The following is an 18,840-nucleotide window of genomic DNA, read 5'->3' as shown; positions in this document are numbered from 1 at the left end:
CCGATTCTTCTTCCGGTTCCTCTTCGGGAACTTGTGAATCAGTCCACGAATCATTCCAAATTACATTTGACTCTTCATTATTATTAGGTGAGTCAATGGAACTTGTATTAGAGGTAGACATCTATCACATAATATCAAACACGTTAAGAGATTAATATATCACGTAATATTCACATGTTAAAAATATATAGTTTCCAACAAAAATTTTAAGCAATCATTTTTCAAGTAAACACGGTCGAAGTCCAGACTCACTAATGCATCCTAAAAAACTCGATAAGACACACTAATGCAAAATTCTGGTTCTCTAAGACCAACACTCTGATACCAATTGAAATGTCCCGTTCTTATTGATTAAAAACGTTCCATATTAATTGATTTCGTTGCGAGGTTTTGACCTCTATATGAGACGTTTTTCAAAGACTGCATTCATTTTTAAAACAAACCATAACCTTTATTTCATAGATAAAGGTTTTAAAAAGCTTTACGTAGATTATCAAATAATGATAACCTAAATATACCCCATTTACACACGACCATTACATAATGGTTTACAATACAAATATGTTACAACAAAATAAGTTTCTTGAATGCAGTTTTTACACAATATCATATAAGCATGGACTCCAAATCTCGTCCTTATTTAAGTATGCGACAGTGGAAGCTCTTAATAATCACCTGAGAATAAACATGCTTAAAACGTCAACAAAAATGTTGGTGAGTTATAGGTTTAACCTATATATATCAAATCATAATAATAGACCACAAGATTTCATATTTCAATACACATCCCATACATAGAGATAAAAATCATTCATATGGTGAACACCTGGTAACCGACATTAACAAGATGCATATATAAGAATATCCCCATCATTCTGGGATCCTCCTTCGGACATGATATAAATTTCTAAGTACTAAAGCATCCGGTACTTTGGATGGGGCTTGTTGGGCCCGATAGATCTATCTTTAGGATTCGCGTCAATTAGGGTGTCTGTTCCCTAATTCTTAGATTACCAGACTTAATAAAAAGGGGCATATTCGATTTCGATAATTCAACCATAGAATGTAGTTTCACGTACTTGTGTCTATTTTGTAAATCATTTATAAAACCTGCATGTATTCTCATCCCAAAAATATTAGATTTTAAAAGTGGGACTATAACTCACTTTCACAAATTTTTACTTCGTCGGGAAGTAAGACTTGGCCACTGGTTGATTCACGAACCTATAATAATATATACATATATATCAAAGTATGTTCAAAATATATTTACAATACTTTTAATACATTTTGATGTTTTAAGTTTATTAAGTCAGCTGTCCTCGTTAGTAACCTACAACTAGTTGTCCACAGTTAGATGTACAGAAATAAATCGATAAATATTATCTTGAATCAATCCACGACCCAGTATATACGTATCTCAGTATTGATCACAACTCAAACTATATATATATTTTGGAATCAACCTCAACCCTGTATAGCTAACTCCAACATTCACATATAGAGTGTCTATGGTTGTTCCGCAATATATATATAGATGGGTCGACATGATAGGTCGAAACATTGTATACGTGTCTATGGTATCTCAAGATTACATAATATACAATATAAGTTGATTAGGTTATGGTTGGAATAGATTTATTACTAACTTTCACGTAGGTAAAATGAGTAGTTTTTATCAATCTTGTTTTACTCGTCATTTCTTCGTTTCTAATCCGTTTTGAGTGATTCCAGTGGCCACAGTTTCGTATTGAACTTAAATTTATGAATATAAATAAAAAAAGTATAAGTTTATAGTTGGAATACAAGTTACAAGTCATTTTTGAAAGAGGTAGTCATTTCTGTCGAAAGAACGACATCCTGATGACCATTTTGAAAAACATACTTTCACTTTGAGTTTAACCATGATTTTTGGATATAGTTTCATGTTCATAAGAAAAATAATTTTTCCAGAAGTATAGCTTTTAAATCAAAGTTCTTCTTAGATTTTAATTATCCCAACCAAAACAGCCCCCGGTTTTACTACGACGGCGTATATCCAGTTTATGGTGTTTATCGTTTTTTCGGGTTTTAAATCATTAAGTTAGCATATCATATAGATATAGAACATGTGTTTAGTTGGTTTTAAAAGTCTAGTTAGAAGGATTAACTTTATTTGCGAACAAGTTTAGAATTAACTAAACTATGTTCAAGTGATTACAAGTTTATAACGTTGAATAAGACAGCTTTTTATGTATGAATCGAATGATGTTATGAACATCATTACTACCTCAAGTTCCTTGGATAAACCTACTGGAAATGAGAAAAATGGATCTAGCTTCAAAGGATCCTTGGATGGCTTGAAAGTTCTTGAAGCAGAATCATGACACGAAAACAATTTCAAGTAAGATTTCCACTCGAAATAAGATTGTTATAGTTATAGAAATTGAATTAAAGTTTGAATATGATTATTACCTTGTATTAGAAAGACAACCTACTGTAAGTTACAAAGGTTTCTTGATCTTGGATGATTACTTGGAATGGATTTAGAAAACTTGGAAGTAAACTTGCAATCTTGGAAGTATTCTTGATTTTATGAAACTAGAACTTTTGGAATTTATTAAGAACACTTAGAACTTGAAGATAGAACTTGAGAGAGATCAATTAGATGAAGAAAATTGAAGAATGAAAGTGTTTGTAGGTGTTTTTGGTCGTTGGTGTATGGATTAGATATAAAGGATATGTAATTTTGTTTTCATGTAAATAAGTCATGAATGATTACTCATATTTTTGTAATTTTATGAGATATTTCATGCTAGTTGCCAAATGATGGTTCCCACATGTGTTAGGTGACTCACATGGGCTACTAAAAGCTGATCATTGGAGTGTATATACCAATAGTACATACATCTAAAAGCTGTGTATTGTACGAGTACGAATACGGGTGCATACGAGTAGATTTGTTGATGAAACTGAACGAGGATGTAATTGTAAGCATTTTTGTTAAGTAGAAGTATTTTGATAAGTTTCTTGAAGTCTTTCAAAAGTGTATGAATAGATATTAAAACACTACATGTATATACATTTTAACTGAGTCGTTAAGTCATCGTTAGTCGTTACATGTAAATGTTGTTTTGAAACCTTTAGGTTAACGATCTTGTTAAATGTTGTTAATCCAATGTTTATAATATCAAATGAGATTTTAAATTATTATATTATCATGATATTATGATGTACGAATATCTCTTAATATGATCTATATACATTAAATGTCGTTACAACGATAATCGTTACATATATGTCTCGTTTCAAAATCATTAAGTTAGTAGTCTTATTTTTACATATGTAGTTCATTGTTAATACACTTAATGATATATTTACTTATCATTTAACATAATTAACCAAGTGTATCAATATCTTAATATGATTCATATGTACCTAGTAAGACGTTATAACGATAATCGTTATATATATCGTTTTCGAGTATCTTAATTTAATAGTCTCATTTTTATGTATATAACTCATTGTTAAAATACCTAATGAGATACATACTTATAATAAAATCATGTTAACTATATATATAACCATATACATGTCATCGTATAGTTTTTACAAGTTTTAACGTTCGTGAATCACCGGTCAACTTGGGTGGTCATTTGTCTATATGAAACCTATTCCAATTAATCAAGTCTTAATAAGTTTGATTGCTTAACATGTTAGAAATACTTAATCATGTAAATATCAATTTCATTTAATATATATAAACATGAAAAAGTTCGGGTCACTACACCCAAAGGCTCTGCATGACGTGGCAGTAAGTGCCTTTATCACACACACACATGAATCTCTCGATTTCGACGGTTGTAAAGTCTTCACGATGACTTGGATACGAATAACACGAAAAATTTTATATAACAAGCAAATAAAATTTTATAGAAATTATTTAAGGTGACAATGTAAGAAAAGAAACGAAGTTCTTAGTAAACTAGGGTTATGTACAACATGTATTACTCTAAGTAAAATATCCTTTGAATAAAAGAATTGATTTGTAAAAGTGAAAGTAAAATTTCATATGTACTAGTCAAAAATAAGTAATTATTTACTTTATTATATATAACACATACGATTTCTAAAATTTGTACGAATGAAAATAAAATGAATTTATTTTTATAAAACTTTGAGAGGATCGCACAGTAAAATAGTGTGTGTAAAATTTTGGCAAACAAAATTTTCATATATCGGAGGTTACAAGTTGGAAAAAGATTGATGAGGTGTAACAACCCAACCCATTTACCAAACTGAATATGCGAATATATATGTATGTATATATATATATATATATATATATATATATATATATATATATATATATATATATATATATATATATATATTAAACAGCATAGTGCGCTGCGCGCACACCTTAAGGCGCGCGGCGCGCACAAGCCCCAACAACTTCTGTCCGAAATTGCAATTTTTCAAATAAAGATCTCCCACTTCCCGACGTATTTAGACGAAACGCTTTTCACCACATGTTCATATACGTAAAACTAACACGAATCAATCATAAAACAAGTTTTACAAAACGGGGCCCCACATCGGCCGTTTTACGAGTTTCGTACAAATCATGAGTTTCGACCACATTAGTTAAATTTCCAAACGACACTATGAGCATGGTGTTTAGGGGTTAAACTACCCAAATCTCGGTCAAACTCCAAAAGCTATCACATCCCAAAAGCGTCCCCTAAACAACAAGCGGGATCTCTAATCCAATCGAATGCCCTTACCCTTGTTAACGCCGGAGCCTATAAAAAGATAAACAACGAGAGGGTAAGCAAGGCTTAGTGAATGCAATAATTATACATATACATATATAATATACCTACTTGCATACACTTACACGCACCGTACTAATCGCTAGCAATCACAATTAGCATACAAATTCCAAGTATAAGCTAATAACCTCCAAATACCGCAACTAGCATAATCAATAGCATATTCACCAAAATAATATATTATGCTATACAACAACACATACACAAGCTATATGGTTAACCATACACACGTCATGGTGCTACCGGATCCGTGGTTCACACCATACGTAATGCTATGACGCTACCTGCTCCGTGGTTCACGTCACTACGCATTCGAGTCATACTATTTTATAGTGCTACCAGCTCTGTGGTTCACACTTCAGTGCTACCAGCTCCGTGGTTCACACCTAATTTTTATAGTGCTACCGGCTCCGTGGTTCACACTTTGATGCTACCGGCTCCGTGGTTCACATCACAAAACATGCACCATGATGTTACCGGCTCCGTGGTTCACATCATAGTACACTCGCACACACTATGGCACTCCCGGCTCCATGGGTCATACCATAGCATACAAATAAATACACCATATACATACATGTATAATTACTCCACTCACCTTAACAATTTGGTGACGATTTTATAACTCCGCAAGCTTCAAAGCAAAGTACCTAATATAATAAGTACTCCATTAACACACAAACTAGTTGGACTAAATGCCAACAATTTACACATGTGCATTCAATGACTTAATTGCATTAAATGCCCCATGTACCAAAACCGTCATTTAAGGTCAAGACCCATCATCAATCACTAAAAGCTAGTGATCAAGGTCTAACAACACCGATTTACACAAACTTAGGACATTTCACCCCCATCTTGCCCAATGTTAGTACGATTTTCCGTATAGCGGCTGTAAGGTACTAGTACAGAAAATTAGCTGCTCAGCGTGTGGCGTATACTGTTGATTGTTGTTTGCCCTTAAGAAATAATCTCTGCAGACCCGAAACACAGATGTAAGATCTGTGGGGTGGCCTCAATCAATCTGTGGATCAATCTGTAATGATCCGTCTAGCGCACTGCTGCTAAGCGGCTAATGTTATTTTAGAGTGAGAAAGAACTGTGTGAGAGAGAAAGTGTACTTCTCTCTGACTAAAGTTCAGATCAGAATCATCCAAAATGTGGTGACCCAGGGGGTCTATTTATAGGCGCAGAATATCCGAAATTCACGGCATACACGTGTCAATCACTGAATGGTTCTGTTACGTAAAGTATCTGGAATGTCGGTGGCGTGTACTGACGTGGCTGCGTGCCGTTCACGCACTGAGTTAAAGGACTTATGCATAGAAGTTACCTGCAGGGCTTACGCTTAATGCTGGGCGGCCTGTTTAACGCTGGGCGGCAAATGTTGAAAATTACTAAATCTAGTTATCTCTAGTGCTCTTTGATCGAGTTTTCTGTATAAAAATGATGTCGTTATGCGTGTATCCTATAGGATACACCATTAAGTCCCCCCAATTTGATGTCTTTATTTTTGTAAAAAATAAAGTCATCAAACTAAAAAATAAGTAATGCCTTTTCCTCGGGAACAAGAATCTGCTGTAGCCGAACTTTTTTCTGCTATGTCAGTTACTTTTTGATCATGACCTGCAGAAAGTACCTTTTTGAAATTTGAATTCCATTTTCAATTAAATTTACTTCTCCTGCATTATTATACATCTGACACGTGGTAGCACATCAACCATGCGATTAACTGTCAACTGTTTATCTTATGTTTGCTATTTAATACCTAATTTTTACTGTGTCATATTTACTTCCATCTAAATTTATTTCCTTCATCTACCTTAAACTTCTGTCACAAAATTCCTTTCTTAACTTCCCAATCAATGGCTATTTTTAATGTTGAAGATATTCCAAGCAGAATTTCTTCAATCTACCTCGATCGTGTCAGAGTTGCTTTTCCCAAATTCTTTGGTGCCGATGCTGTTGTTCCAGGCCCACATGATCGTGTCTATCACCCTCCTTCTGGAAAGGTTGCTATTTACGGCTGTGCTTTATACTTTTCTCACCTTCGTATTCCTTTTACAAAATTTTACCGGGACGTTTGCTATTTTTATGGTGTTAGCATTGGACAATTTGAGCCTATGTCCATTCGTAAAATCATGCTGTTCGAGATGTATTGTATGGCTCGAGATATCACCCCTTCTGTTCATCTTTTTCTAATCTTGCAACCATAAAACGTTATGATAAAGGATGGTTTTGTCTTACTCTGGATCCGTTTTTGCTTAATTATAGTGAGACAAATGAGAATTGGCAGAGTACATTCTTCTTTATTAATAGCGAAGTTATCCCCAATGATTGCCTGCAAGCTAGCTATTGGCGTACGTCGCTTGATCCTCCCAAAGTTATTCATCCGAGGTTAACATATGAGGAACTAAAAGTATTAAATGTGATTAAAAAAGAGAAGATTCCATATCGTCATTATCCAGAACATATGCTCTCTCTATGCTCCCTTAATGTTGAAAGGGATGCAGAAACACGCGGCTGTGCCATTGTTATGGTGAAAAATAAAGGTATAATCTGATTAGAAGTTGGTTATCTATTATTATTATCTGTATAATAATTACTGTATTCTTATGCTTTTTAGTGATTACTCTGCTCGCCGCTCTGCGTTACACCAGATTTAATGAACTGCAATTTTGATCTGAAAAATTGGTTGATCAGACGCTCGAAAATAGTTTATGTGAAAATGAGCTTGAGGATGATGATGATGCTCCTTTAAATCGAGCAAATTTGAGGAAACGTCATGCTGCTGGTAACCTCTCTTTTGAATCAATAGCAGAAGAAAACCTTTATTGCTTTTTCCATATACCTAGCAATGGTGGCTATTATAATGTTGATCCTGATAAATATGCAATATTGAATTGTGAATCTTCTTTTCTAGATTGGAAAAACTCCTTGAATAACAACTGTTATTTTAATTCAGCCCTGGCAGCGAAAGAAGAGGCACAAAAGAAACTTGCTCTTCCGCCTCCCGCTCAGCGTAGCAGAATAGGGGAAAGCAGTTCACAAATAAGCATTCCCAACTTAGATACTACTAGCTAAACAACTCTCTTAGCTGGTCCTCCTGGTAATTATGAGGATTTTATGAAGTATCTTGAAGCGATGCTGTCGCCTTCACTTATTAAATTCTTCGAGAGTTTATCTGATGGTGATGCTCGAAAATGTCAAGCACAAGGCATAATTTGGAATATTGCTTCTGAATTCAATAATTTGAAGCGTCTGGAGCGCTCTGATCAAATACATCGTGACAAATCTGAAAAAATTGAAAAAGATGCAGAGACACTGAAAATTGCCCAACTTGAACTAGAGGCTGTTGTTGCCGCTAAAAATGCTGCAGAGGCGCGCTATGTTCAATTGGCAACAAAGGAAAAATGGTATCTGCATAAAATTGATACTTTAACTCGGTCTAAAATATCCTTAACTCAATCTGAAACATCGTTGAAGGAACAATTGGAGTCAAGCAAGGGTGAAACCAGGCATCTGATGGAAGGTATTCCAAAAATTGTGAAGAGTGCTTTCACTTCTGAGAAGTTAACTAAGCCGTTCAACGAATTTATAACTGTTGCTCTGGACGCTGACCGGATACGGTTTCTTGAGAGATTGAAAAATGATATACCTGACTTTCCAAAGTCATTTCCAGAATCTCTTATATCTCAATTGAAGCCAAATGCAGAAGATAGACTTAAAGTGCTTGGTGATGAAATAGAACATCTGTCTTTTCCTGAATTAGAGAATTTGTGTAATAATGTGTGACGCCCTGTACAAAACCATCATGTACGGATCATCAACAACAGGATCATCACAAGGTCAAACACTATATGCTATTTGAAAACCGATTTGCATTCATTAAAAGATAACATTTTACAAAGATAACATGTCATAAGACTTATTACAAACCATTGTTCCAAAATAACATAAGTTTACGAATGCAAAACATAAGTTTCATAATTTGAGACATCTCTAGTAATGCAGCGGATAACTAGTACAGTAGGTCCATAACAGCAATTCAATAACAGCATAACAGCAAGTGTAACAACATGACATCAAGTGTAACAGCGGAAGCAATAAAACTCTAGGCACCTGAGAAATACACGCTTAAAAAGTCAACACGAATGTTGGTGAGCTATAGTTTAAGTAGTAATAGTAACGTAAGATAGGCCACGAGATTTCAGTGCTGCAACAGCGTATCAAAACAGTATGAAAAGTATATGTATAACTGTGGGCACCCGGTAACTAGACTTAACGTTTATAACCCCCTGAAAGTACACTTGGCGAGTGCGTATGTTCACGAAGTATTAAACACCCGTTAAATGCTAGCACGACTAGCCCGAGTGGGGATGTCAAACCCTATGGATCCATATCTAAGATTCGCGTTCACCGGTTCAAAAACCAATGACTAAACGTTACCGTGCTAAGGGGAATGTTTATGCCGTTATATAACCCACACACATATAAAGTTTAAGTACTCGTGCCTAACATGTAAAATGTAAAAAGCGCATGTATTCTCAGTCCCAAAAATAGTAGAAGTGGTAAAAAGGGATGCTATAACTCACAGTGATAAAAGCGGTAAAGTCGGTAATGAAAGTACGCAAGTAGTAAGTCGGTCCGAAAGGTCGTCAACCTAAATCAAAGGTTACTAGGTCAGTAGGTTGTCTTTATATATTTCAATAGTGCATAAAATAAGTTTAAGTGTCATCATCATCATCATTCATCATCATAAAAGCTAAGTAAGTTTGACGAGAATAGAGATCGAAACAATATGCTAACTTCGGTCAGCTGCTACGACCTCTACGTAAATCGAAAAGATGCATGGTCAGTGGCTATGGCTCCGTATATGAGTCCCCTAATAGATGACCAATTTTCAGAACCTAACTCGTCTTCGTTTGACCGTGGCAATGGTTTAAGTACGAGTAGGTCAGAAATTTCAGCACAACGTTAATAGGGTGTAGTGACTGTCGGAGGGCCATAAATCCTAAACCGTAACTCGGATTAAGACGAGGCCTAAACGGAAAATCATCTACTCGAACCGAAATAACTAAAAATCAAATTTCCAGTAGCCCAGGTGTTCTGATCAGATACGAAAATCAGTGGACAATTGCTCCGGTGGGGTTCTTGGTGCTTGATGCTCATCACGGTTCTCATCCTTGATGCTTGTAGCTTCAAGTGTACAACTCGTTTATAGTTTAGCATCACTTTTGACCAAGATTCACCATCAATACACAATATGTTAAGACCAAATAAGAACACAACTCATTCATGAGTCTTAGATGGATGATGAACCAAGGTTACATCATATCCTTAGTCTTAACACAATTTCAATACACAATAACAACTAAAGTTACAAACTTTACATCAATCAAACAAGTATGAACACAATATAAGTTAAATGAGGTGATGGAACCCTAAGCTAGAGAGCTTGGATCCTATTCACACAAGTTACAAGGTTGCAAAGCTAGAAAGCTTGAACCTTTGATGTTCTTGAAGATCTTGAAGCATAAAGCTTGGATCTTTAAGATATATGAAGATAACAAACACAAGTTTGAATCTTTTTAACAAAATAACAAGATCAAAGTAAAAAGAACTTAGATCTAACAAAAAGATATGAAGATTCAAGCTAGAAAGCTTGCATCTTGTTTGTTCTTGAAGATCTTGAAGCATAAAGCTTGGATCTTGAAGATGCATGAAGATTACAAACAAAGTTTGAATCTTTATCACAAAATAACAAGATTAAAGTGAAAGAAAGATGAATCTACAAAGTTGGTGAAGATTCAAAGCTAGAAAGCTTGAATCTTCAATGTTCTTGAAGGATTCATGCTTGAATCAACAAGATGTAACCAAGATCAAAGCTAAATGGAACTTTGATCTTCATAAAATGATGATGATGATCACAAATTTGAAAAGAAAAAGGAAGAAGAAAGAAAACTTACAAGTATTACTAGAAAGAAAAGAAAGAAAGAACAATTGTGTGTGAAAATCAAATGAACAAGTGAGAGGTGAATGGCTAGTATTTATAAGCAAGGGAAATTGACAAGGATTGATGACATGGATTGGCCCAGGGCCGTGATTTTCAAGGGGATGGGAGGGAGACACCACTTTGCTTTTTGGATAATGGTTGTCTAAAGTGTGTACTAATGCTAGAATCCCATGTGACAAATAGATAATCCTTATCCATTATGCTAGTATGACTCATTAATTAATTAATTAATTTATTTATTTATTATTATGGGTCACTAGTAATAATACTTGGGCTAATTAATTGGGTCACTAGCTAGAGTAGGGTGGGCTTGAGCCCAACAAGGTAGAAAGTCCAACAAGGCTAACTATTGGGCTTTAGCAATTAAATAAATAAAATTAAGCATCCAAAGGCCCAAGTAATTATTATTATAAAATAATAATTAATATTTCGCAGTCCAAAACTTTCGGTTTCGACAAAAGTCAAACGTGCGCGCAGTCCGCGGTTTATTCGTAACGGCAAGTAACACTAACGGTTATAAAGCATCCAATGGATAAGTTAAGCATTCCACATACACCAAGGCATGTTTTAAAGTATATATGAATATAAAACACGTGTGCCATGGTTCCGGAGTAATAAAGTAACACAGTACGCACAGATACGCAGTTTTGCTAAAATACAAAGCATAAAAGCTAGTCGAAAAAGTCAGGTCGTTACATAATGCTACTACATCGGTAGACGATGTTCTAAATTTGAAGTTATAATCTGTATTGCTTGTATTATCTGTTAATCATATAATGTATATAAATGTTTTTTACTTTGCTGATGATTTTGCCAAAGCTTTATATGCTTGATTTGAATAATTAAAATTATGACTAGTCATATACTGTTTGTATAATTTTTACGTCATGACGGTCGTAGATACATTCTATTGCCTGGATGCTCAGCGGACTTCTACGTTATCCGCTGCCATTTCAATCTTTTCTTTATGATTGAACTTCTGCCACCGAGGAAAAAACTTCTCTTTTGTGGGCAGGGATGACACACAGCTTTGTGTCATCTGATTAAAATCCTTGGCCGGATAAAAATTATGAATAATATGCCATAAGAAATTTTTCTGAATTCTTATTTCTTTTAAAGAAATTTTTACATTTATGATTGCATCTCATGCTCTAAATAGTTAATCAAGCTATTCGAACATGCAATACTACGCATAAAATTTCTTTAAACTCATTGTATTCCTTGTTCGTGGAATTTCTTCGTCGTAGGGCGCTGAGAGGGTGTATGACCCATTAGGATGTGCCTTTACAACTTTATATGGGCCTTCCCAGCGTGGTCCTAACTTCCCTTGTTTTTCCTACCTACTTGCCTCATTATCTCGTAACACTAAATCCCCCTCTTTGAATTGCACATATCTGACTCGCTTGTTATAATATTTTGCTATTTTCTGTTTTGCATCCGCTTGACGGATGGCGGCCATGATTCGCCTTTCTTCCAATAAATTCAAGTTTTCACGTAAGATGGATGAATTATTTTCTGTATCAAATGCCAAAATTCTTTGTGTTGGAACACGGATTTCAGCTGGTAACACTGCCTCAGTGCCATATACCAAACTAAATGGTGTTTCACCCGTGCTCCGTTTTGGCATTGTGCGGTGAGCCCACAATACATATGGCACTTCATCTACCCACTTAGTCTGAATCAAACCCAACCTAGCCTTTATGCCGGCTACAATTTCTTTGTTTATTACCTCAACCTGCCCATTGGCCTGTGGGTGAGCAACCGAGGTAAATGTTTGTTTGATGTTAAGCTCTTCACACCAACTTCTGAAGGGGTTATCTGCAAACTGTTTTCCGTTGTCACTGACAATTTCATTTGGTAATCCATATCTGCACACAATATCGTTCCACACGAATTTCTTTATATTCTCCCCAGTTATTTTTGCCAATACCTTCGCTTCAACCCACTTACTAAAGAAATCAATTGCAATAACCAAAAATTTTGCATTTCCTACACTTCTTGGGAAGGGGCCTACTATGTCAATTGCCCATTTACAAAATGGCCATGCCGATGATACTGAAATTAAATCATACTTGGGTAAGCACTGTACGGTTCCATGCCGCTGGCAGGCATCACATGTCTTACTTACGTCTGCTGTATCTTTGTAAATTGACTGCCAATAATACCCTTGTCGCATAATCCATCCAACTATAGTTCTATAATTGAATATTGTGCACATAATCCCTCATGCATTTCCTTGACTACATCAATTGCTTGCTGTGGTGTTAAACACCTTAAATTTGGTCCACTGAAGGATTTTCTATAAAGTATTTCGTTTTCCAGAACGTAAAGTGGGGCACTAACTCTTATCCATCTTGCTTCCATGGTATCTGTTGGCAGTATTCCGTCCTGCAAATATTTCATATAGGGGGTTATCCAACATGATTCCCTTTCTTCAACTGTTAGAACCACTACTTTTTCATCAACCGATTTATCTTTTAAGACCTCCACCAAAACTTTCTTGTGCAAATGATCAAATGTTAATGTTGCTAATTTGCTCAAAACATCTGCCTTCTTGTTTTTATTTCTTGGTATCTGCACGACTTCTAAGGTCTCAAAATGTTTTGATATTTTCTCAACTAATTGCAAATACTGTTTCATAGAAACATCTTTAGCCTCAAACCCTCCATTAACCTGTTGTGCCACAATTTGAGAATCAACATATGCACGCAAATGTTTTATTCCCATTTCTGATGCTATGCGGAGGCCGGAAAGCAATGCTTCATATTCTGCTTCATTATTAGATGCATAAAAATAAAACCTCAATGCATACGTATGCTCCTCACCTTCTGGACTAGTAAGTACTAACCCTGCACCAACACCTTCCTCACTTGATGCACCATCAGTGTGCAACTCCCAAACATGATTGCTAGCTTTAACGTTTTGCGGATGATCGACCTTTTCTGTTGTTTCTAATAAAAAATCTGCCAAAATTTGACCTTTGACTGCATGTCGTGGCGAAAAATTTATTTCATATTCTCCCAATTCAATTGCCCACTTTGCTAGTCGTCCTGATGACTCTGGATTTCTCAAAATATGTTTTATCGGCTGGTCTGTCATTACCAGGATTGAATGTGCCTGAAAATATCGTCTGAGTCGCCTAGCAGTGTGTGTTAAAGCATACACCAATTTTTCAATTGGTGGATAATTAACTTCACTTTGTTGCAATACTTTACTGACAAAGTATATAGGCATTTGTATTCCCTTTCATTCTGCGATCAAAACCGAACTGATGGCCTCTGTGGAAGCAGCCAAATACAAAATTAACGTTTCTCCTTCTATTGGTGCAGTTAAAGTAGGTAATTTTTTCAAGAGTTGCTTAATATCCGGAAAAGCTTTTTCTGCTTCTTCTGTCCATTTAAAATCTTTTTTGTTCAAACAGCTCTTTAAAACCTTCATAAATGGTAATGATCGATCTGCTGCTCTTGATAGAAACCTTATTAAAGCTGCTAATCTTCCATTCAGGCTTTGAACTTCTTTCTTTGTTTTAGGAGATACCATATTTTCAATTGCTTGAATCTTTTTTGGATTAGTCTTGATTCCTCTCTCTGTAACAATATAACCTAAGAATTTTCCTTCTTCTACACCAAAAGTGCACTTCTTAGGATTCAATTTCATATTGACCTTTCGTAATGATTCAAACGTTTCAAGAGTATCTCTGAGCATACTGTCTTCTGTATGGCTCTTGATAACAATGTCATCAACATAGGCTTCTACATTTTTACCTATTTAATCTTTAAATGCTTTATCAATTACGCACTGGTAAGTTGCCCCTGCATTCTTTAATCCGAAAGGCATCATGATATAGCAGAAAATTCCATCTGGTGTGTGAAATTCTGTTTTATCTTGATCACGTATTGCCATTGGGATTTGATGATATCCCTTGAATGCATCCAAAAAGGATTTAAACTGATACCCACTTACAGACTCCACTTTCCAATCGATTTCTGGTAAAGGATAATTGTCTTTTGGACATGCTTTATTTAAATCCATGAAGTCTACACACATCCTCCATGAATTATCTGGCTTTCTCACCATAACCGGGTTTGCTACCCATGTCTGGTATTTTACTTCCCTCAATATTCCAGCATCCACCAATTTTTTAACTTCTTCTTTGAGAAATTTTGTTCGATCTGGAGCCATGCCTCTTTTCTTTTGACACACTTGTGGAATATTAGGATTCACACCAAGCTTATGTTCAGCTACATGACGTGGTACTCCAGTCATATCAGAATCTTGCCATGCAAAAACATCCAAATTTGTGGCTAAGATTTTGTAAAGCTTTTCTTTTGTTTCTTTTGTTATTGTGTTTCCAATTATGATTTTCTGATCTGGAAACTCAGGATTTGGTGATATTGACATATCTTCATGAATGATTGGGTTAACAGCTGTTCTGTTTATTTGTACACATTCTATTGGTCTTCTCCGTTCAGCGTACAACGTGGCGATGCCAGCCGGTGTGGGGAATTTCATCATTCCGTGTACCGTTGATGTCACAGCTTCGAATGCCATCATGGCTGATCGTCCTAAAATGACATTATACTGCGAATTTGCTTTCAAAACCAAAAATTCAATACGAGCAGTTCTTTTAAATGGCGTTTGTCCCAATACTACTTCTAAAACTATGCTTCCTTCTGACCATGACGGATCATTAGCAAAACTTGCTAAGGGAACAAATGTGTCCTTTAGCTTTTCCTTAACTCTGTCCGGTAGTTGTATAAAACAGTGTTCATACATGATATCTGCTCCTGCTCCGGTATCAGTATAAATTCCTCCAACAACACAATTTTCTATTCGAGCTTCAATCACTACAGGAGCGTCAGATGGATTGGTGTTAAACATGGAAGGAAAAGCAATCATTTCTTGTTTCCAGTCTTCTAATGTTTCTGCTTTTCTCCGCTGTCCGGCTTGCCATGAATGTATCATGTTTGCTTCAATGGGTCCTATCTGAAAATTACGCCTTTTGGTGCTCTTGAAAGTTTAGTGGTTCTTTAGAACGGGTGGCGCCATCTGTTAGTACGATTTTCCGTATAGCGGCTGTAAGGTACTAGTACAGAAAATTAGCTGCTCAGCATGTGGCGTACACTGTTGATTGTTGTTTGCCCTTGAGAAATAATCTCTGTAGACCCAGAACACAGATGTAAGATCTGTGGGGTGGCCTCAATCAATCTGTGGATTAATCTGTAATGATCCGTCTAGCGCACTCCTGCTAAGCGGCTAATGTTATTTTAGAGTGAGAAAGAATTGTGTGAGAGAGAAAGTGTACTTCTCTCTGACTGAAGTTCAGATCAGAATCATCCGAAATGTGGTGACCCAGGGGGTCTATTTATAGGCGCAGAATATCCAAAATTCATGGCATACACGTGTCAATCACTGAATGGTTCTGTTACGTGAAGTATACGGAATGTCGGTGGCATGTGCTGACGTGGCTGCGTGCCGTTCACGCGCTGAGTTAAAGGGCTTATGCATAGAAGCTGCCTGCAGGGCTTACGCTTGATGCTGGGCGGCCTGTTAAACGCTGGGCGACAAATTCTGAAAATCACCAAATTTAGTTATCTCTAGTGCTCTTTGATCGAGTTTTCTGTATAAAAATAATGTCGTGATGGTGTATCCTATAGGATACACCATTACCCAACTAGGTCAACAATTACTCATTTAATCACTTTAATGTCAACACACCCATTTCGGGTCTTCCACAAACCCACCTAACACCCATTTACTAAACATCTAGGTGTGCTAGTAATTAACTAACCAATTTATGTTCATACACCCTAATTAACACTTTAAAACTCTAGGTTAGTTACTATTGAGTCTACATGACTCAATCTTACCCAAGAACACCCAAAATCGTCAAATATGGGTTTTATGTTCGCCATTTACCCAAACCCTAACCATAATATAAATTTAAGTAAGGAAATAAAGATTAGAGCATACCACCACAACCAAAACGTAGCTAAAAGCTAGATGAACAAGTTTAATACTTGAGCTTTAACCCGGATCAAGCTCCTTCCTCCTTGATTCAAGATTTCTCTCTCAAGAACACTCTTCTCTCTCTAGAATTTGATTTGGGGTTGAAGATAAGGTTGGTGGTGAAATTAAGTGTATTTCACCCACCACCCAACTAGCCATCTAATGCCCTAACTCGTTTTCATGTGAAAAGACGACAATACCCCTCATTTAGCTTTTAATCAAAAAGCTGGAATTCGCCAACAGTAGAAGTGCGCGGCACGCACCCCTATATTTGCGCGGCGTGCACGAAGGCTTGGGCAGGCACTGACCCCTATTTAACAGCACAACATTACCCACACTCTATGTACCATATTTATATCACAGTACAATAATTGTTCGGGTCTTACATGAGGATCAAGTAAAAGATTTTTGAAAATTTCGGGTGATATTTGAGCAACAATGTCATGAAGTAATGAAAACTATTGAATTTAAATGTGGTTGATGACTATTAGTAGGGCATAAGTCCTTCGACCAAAAATGCTTAAGTGTGAAGCTGTTGCTTATAAGTGAGATACGAATGGGATAGTATGAGAATGAGAATTTACCACCCATTGATTTTGGAAAAATTTCGAACTGGTATGACTAATATCGAAGTAAGAAGGATGATGGTGTGATTATCATCGATTAAGAAATCTCTCGGAATAAGTTAGGATTCAGAGTCGCGTAAGAACGAGTATCAAATAAGATTCTTGGGTAGTCTTTAATATAGAATTTGAATTGCTGAAGTGTCGAGATACAATTTCCTTTATGTATCGTTGTGCAAGTTTGCCCATTGTATCGGTTTCTTTCATGGTTAGAAAGTGAGCAGTTTTGATGAGACGGTCAACAATAACCCAGATAGTGTCATAACCGCCTACCGTTTTCAGTAGCTACGTGATGAAATCCATTGTTATTCCTTCCCATTTCCATTGTGGGATTTCAGGTTGTTGGAGTAACCCAGATGGTTTTTGGTGTTCAGCTTCGTGCTACTTCTCTCCCCGTAAACTATTAATGGCTCACCATTCTATCAAGGTATACGAATAATTTTCTCACTATAAATAACTTTCGCTTTCATCCTTGAAAGCCAGTCCGTTCCAACTATTTCATCAAAGCTTCCTAACTTGATGAGTATTAGGTTAATCCTAAAGTCCATTCCAACTATTACATCAAGCTTCCCAAATTGATGGGTTTTAGGTTAATCTTAAGGTTCATTCCAACCAAATCTTATTATACTACCGTGAAAAATTCTACCAATCTTCTCAAATAACATCTGCTTGTGCGTAGGTAACTAATCCTTTCCAACTACTACTTTAAAACTTCCAAGTTTTGTTGACATGAGGTCATCTCCAAATGACCCACCTATAAATTTTAAGGTACTACCTTAAATTATTCCTCTATCTCTACCAGCTTACCATTAGCTTGTCCTATAGAATACTTAACTCTCATGGTTGTTAATGGCTTATTAGTCATAACACTAAGGTTCTTAGATATAAGGTTTCTATCACTCTAGTATTAAACAACTTCGAGACAATAAAATGTTGTGACAAAATGTACCCTAACTAAAATCAGGATCCATGCGAGTCTCCATAGCTGAGATAACGATTGCTCTACCGCAAGTAAGTCCAAAGTTTTTCCTATTTGAGAACTTTTTCCTTAAGTGTCCAGGGTGTCTATATCTATAACAGATTTTCGGGTTAGCAATTCCGCAATCAAGGTCTTTCTTGTACAGTATCTGGGCTATGTGGTTATTCTTTCCCTACCTCTAACAGACCATAATGCGTATACTCGAGTGGTTCCTACCAAAATTTTCTTTGAATCACTTCATATTCCTTATGTAGTAACATTGGAACTTCTGCATGATTTACTTCAATATAATCACGTTGGCCGGGTGTCATTATATTGTACTAAATCGTATATTCATTCCAATATCGCTCCATATGGTCAATGTAACGTGATCACTTCAAGTTCTACTCAATTTCATCT

General features: G+C 36.0%; 1 protein-coding gene across 1 annotated transcript; it reads right to left on the bottom strand.

The window, feature by feature from the left end:
* Positions 1-13,017: 13,017 nt before the first annotated feature.
* Positions 13,018-14,064, bottom strand: LOC139853994 (uncharacterized). Its single transcript, XM_071843328.1, has one exon. The coding sequence runs from the start codon at positions 14,062-14,064 to the stop codon at positions 13,018-13,020; it is 1,047 nt and encodes a 348-aa protein (XP_071699429.1).
* Between the last annotated feature and the right edge of the window lie 4,776 nt (positions 14,065-18,840).

Source organism: Rutidosis leptorrhynchoides, chromosome 6, assembly GCF_046630445.1.
Source record: "Rutidosis leptorrhynchoides isolate AG116_Rl617_1_P2 chromosome 6, CSIRO_AGI_Rlap_v1, whole genome shotgun sequence".
NCBI lineage: Eukaryota > Viridiplantae > Streptophyta > Magnoliopsida > Asterales > Asteraceae > Rutidosis > Rutidosis leptorrhynchoides.
This window is presented reverse-complemented; position numbering and strand designations above follow the sequence as displayed.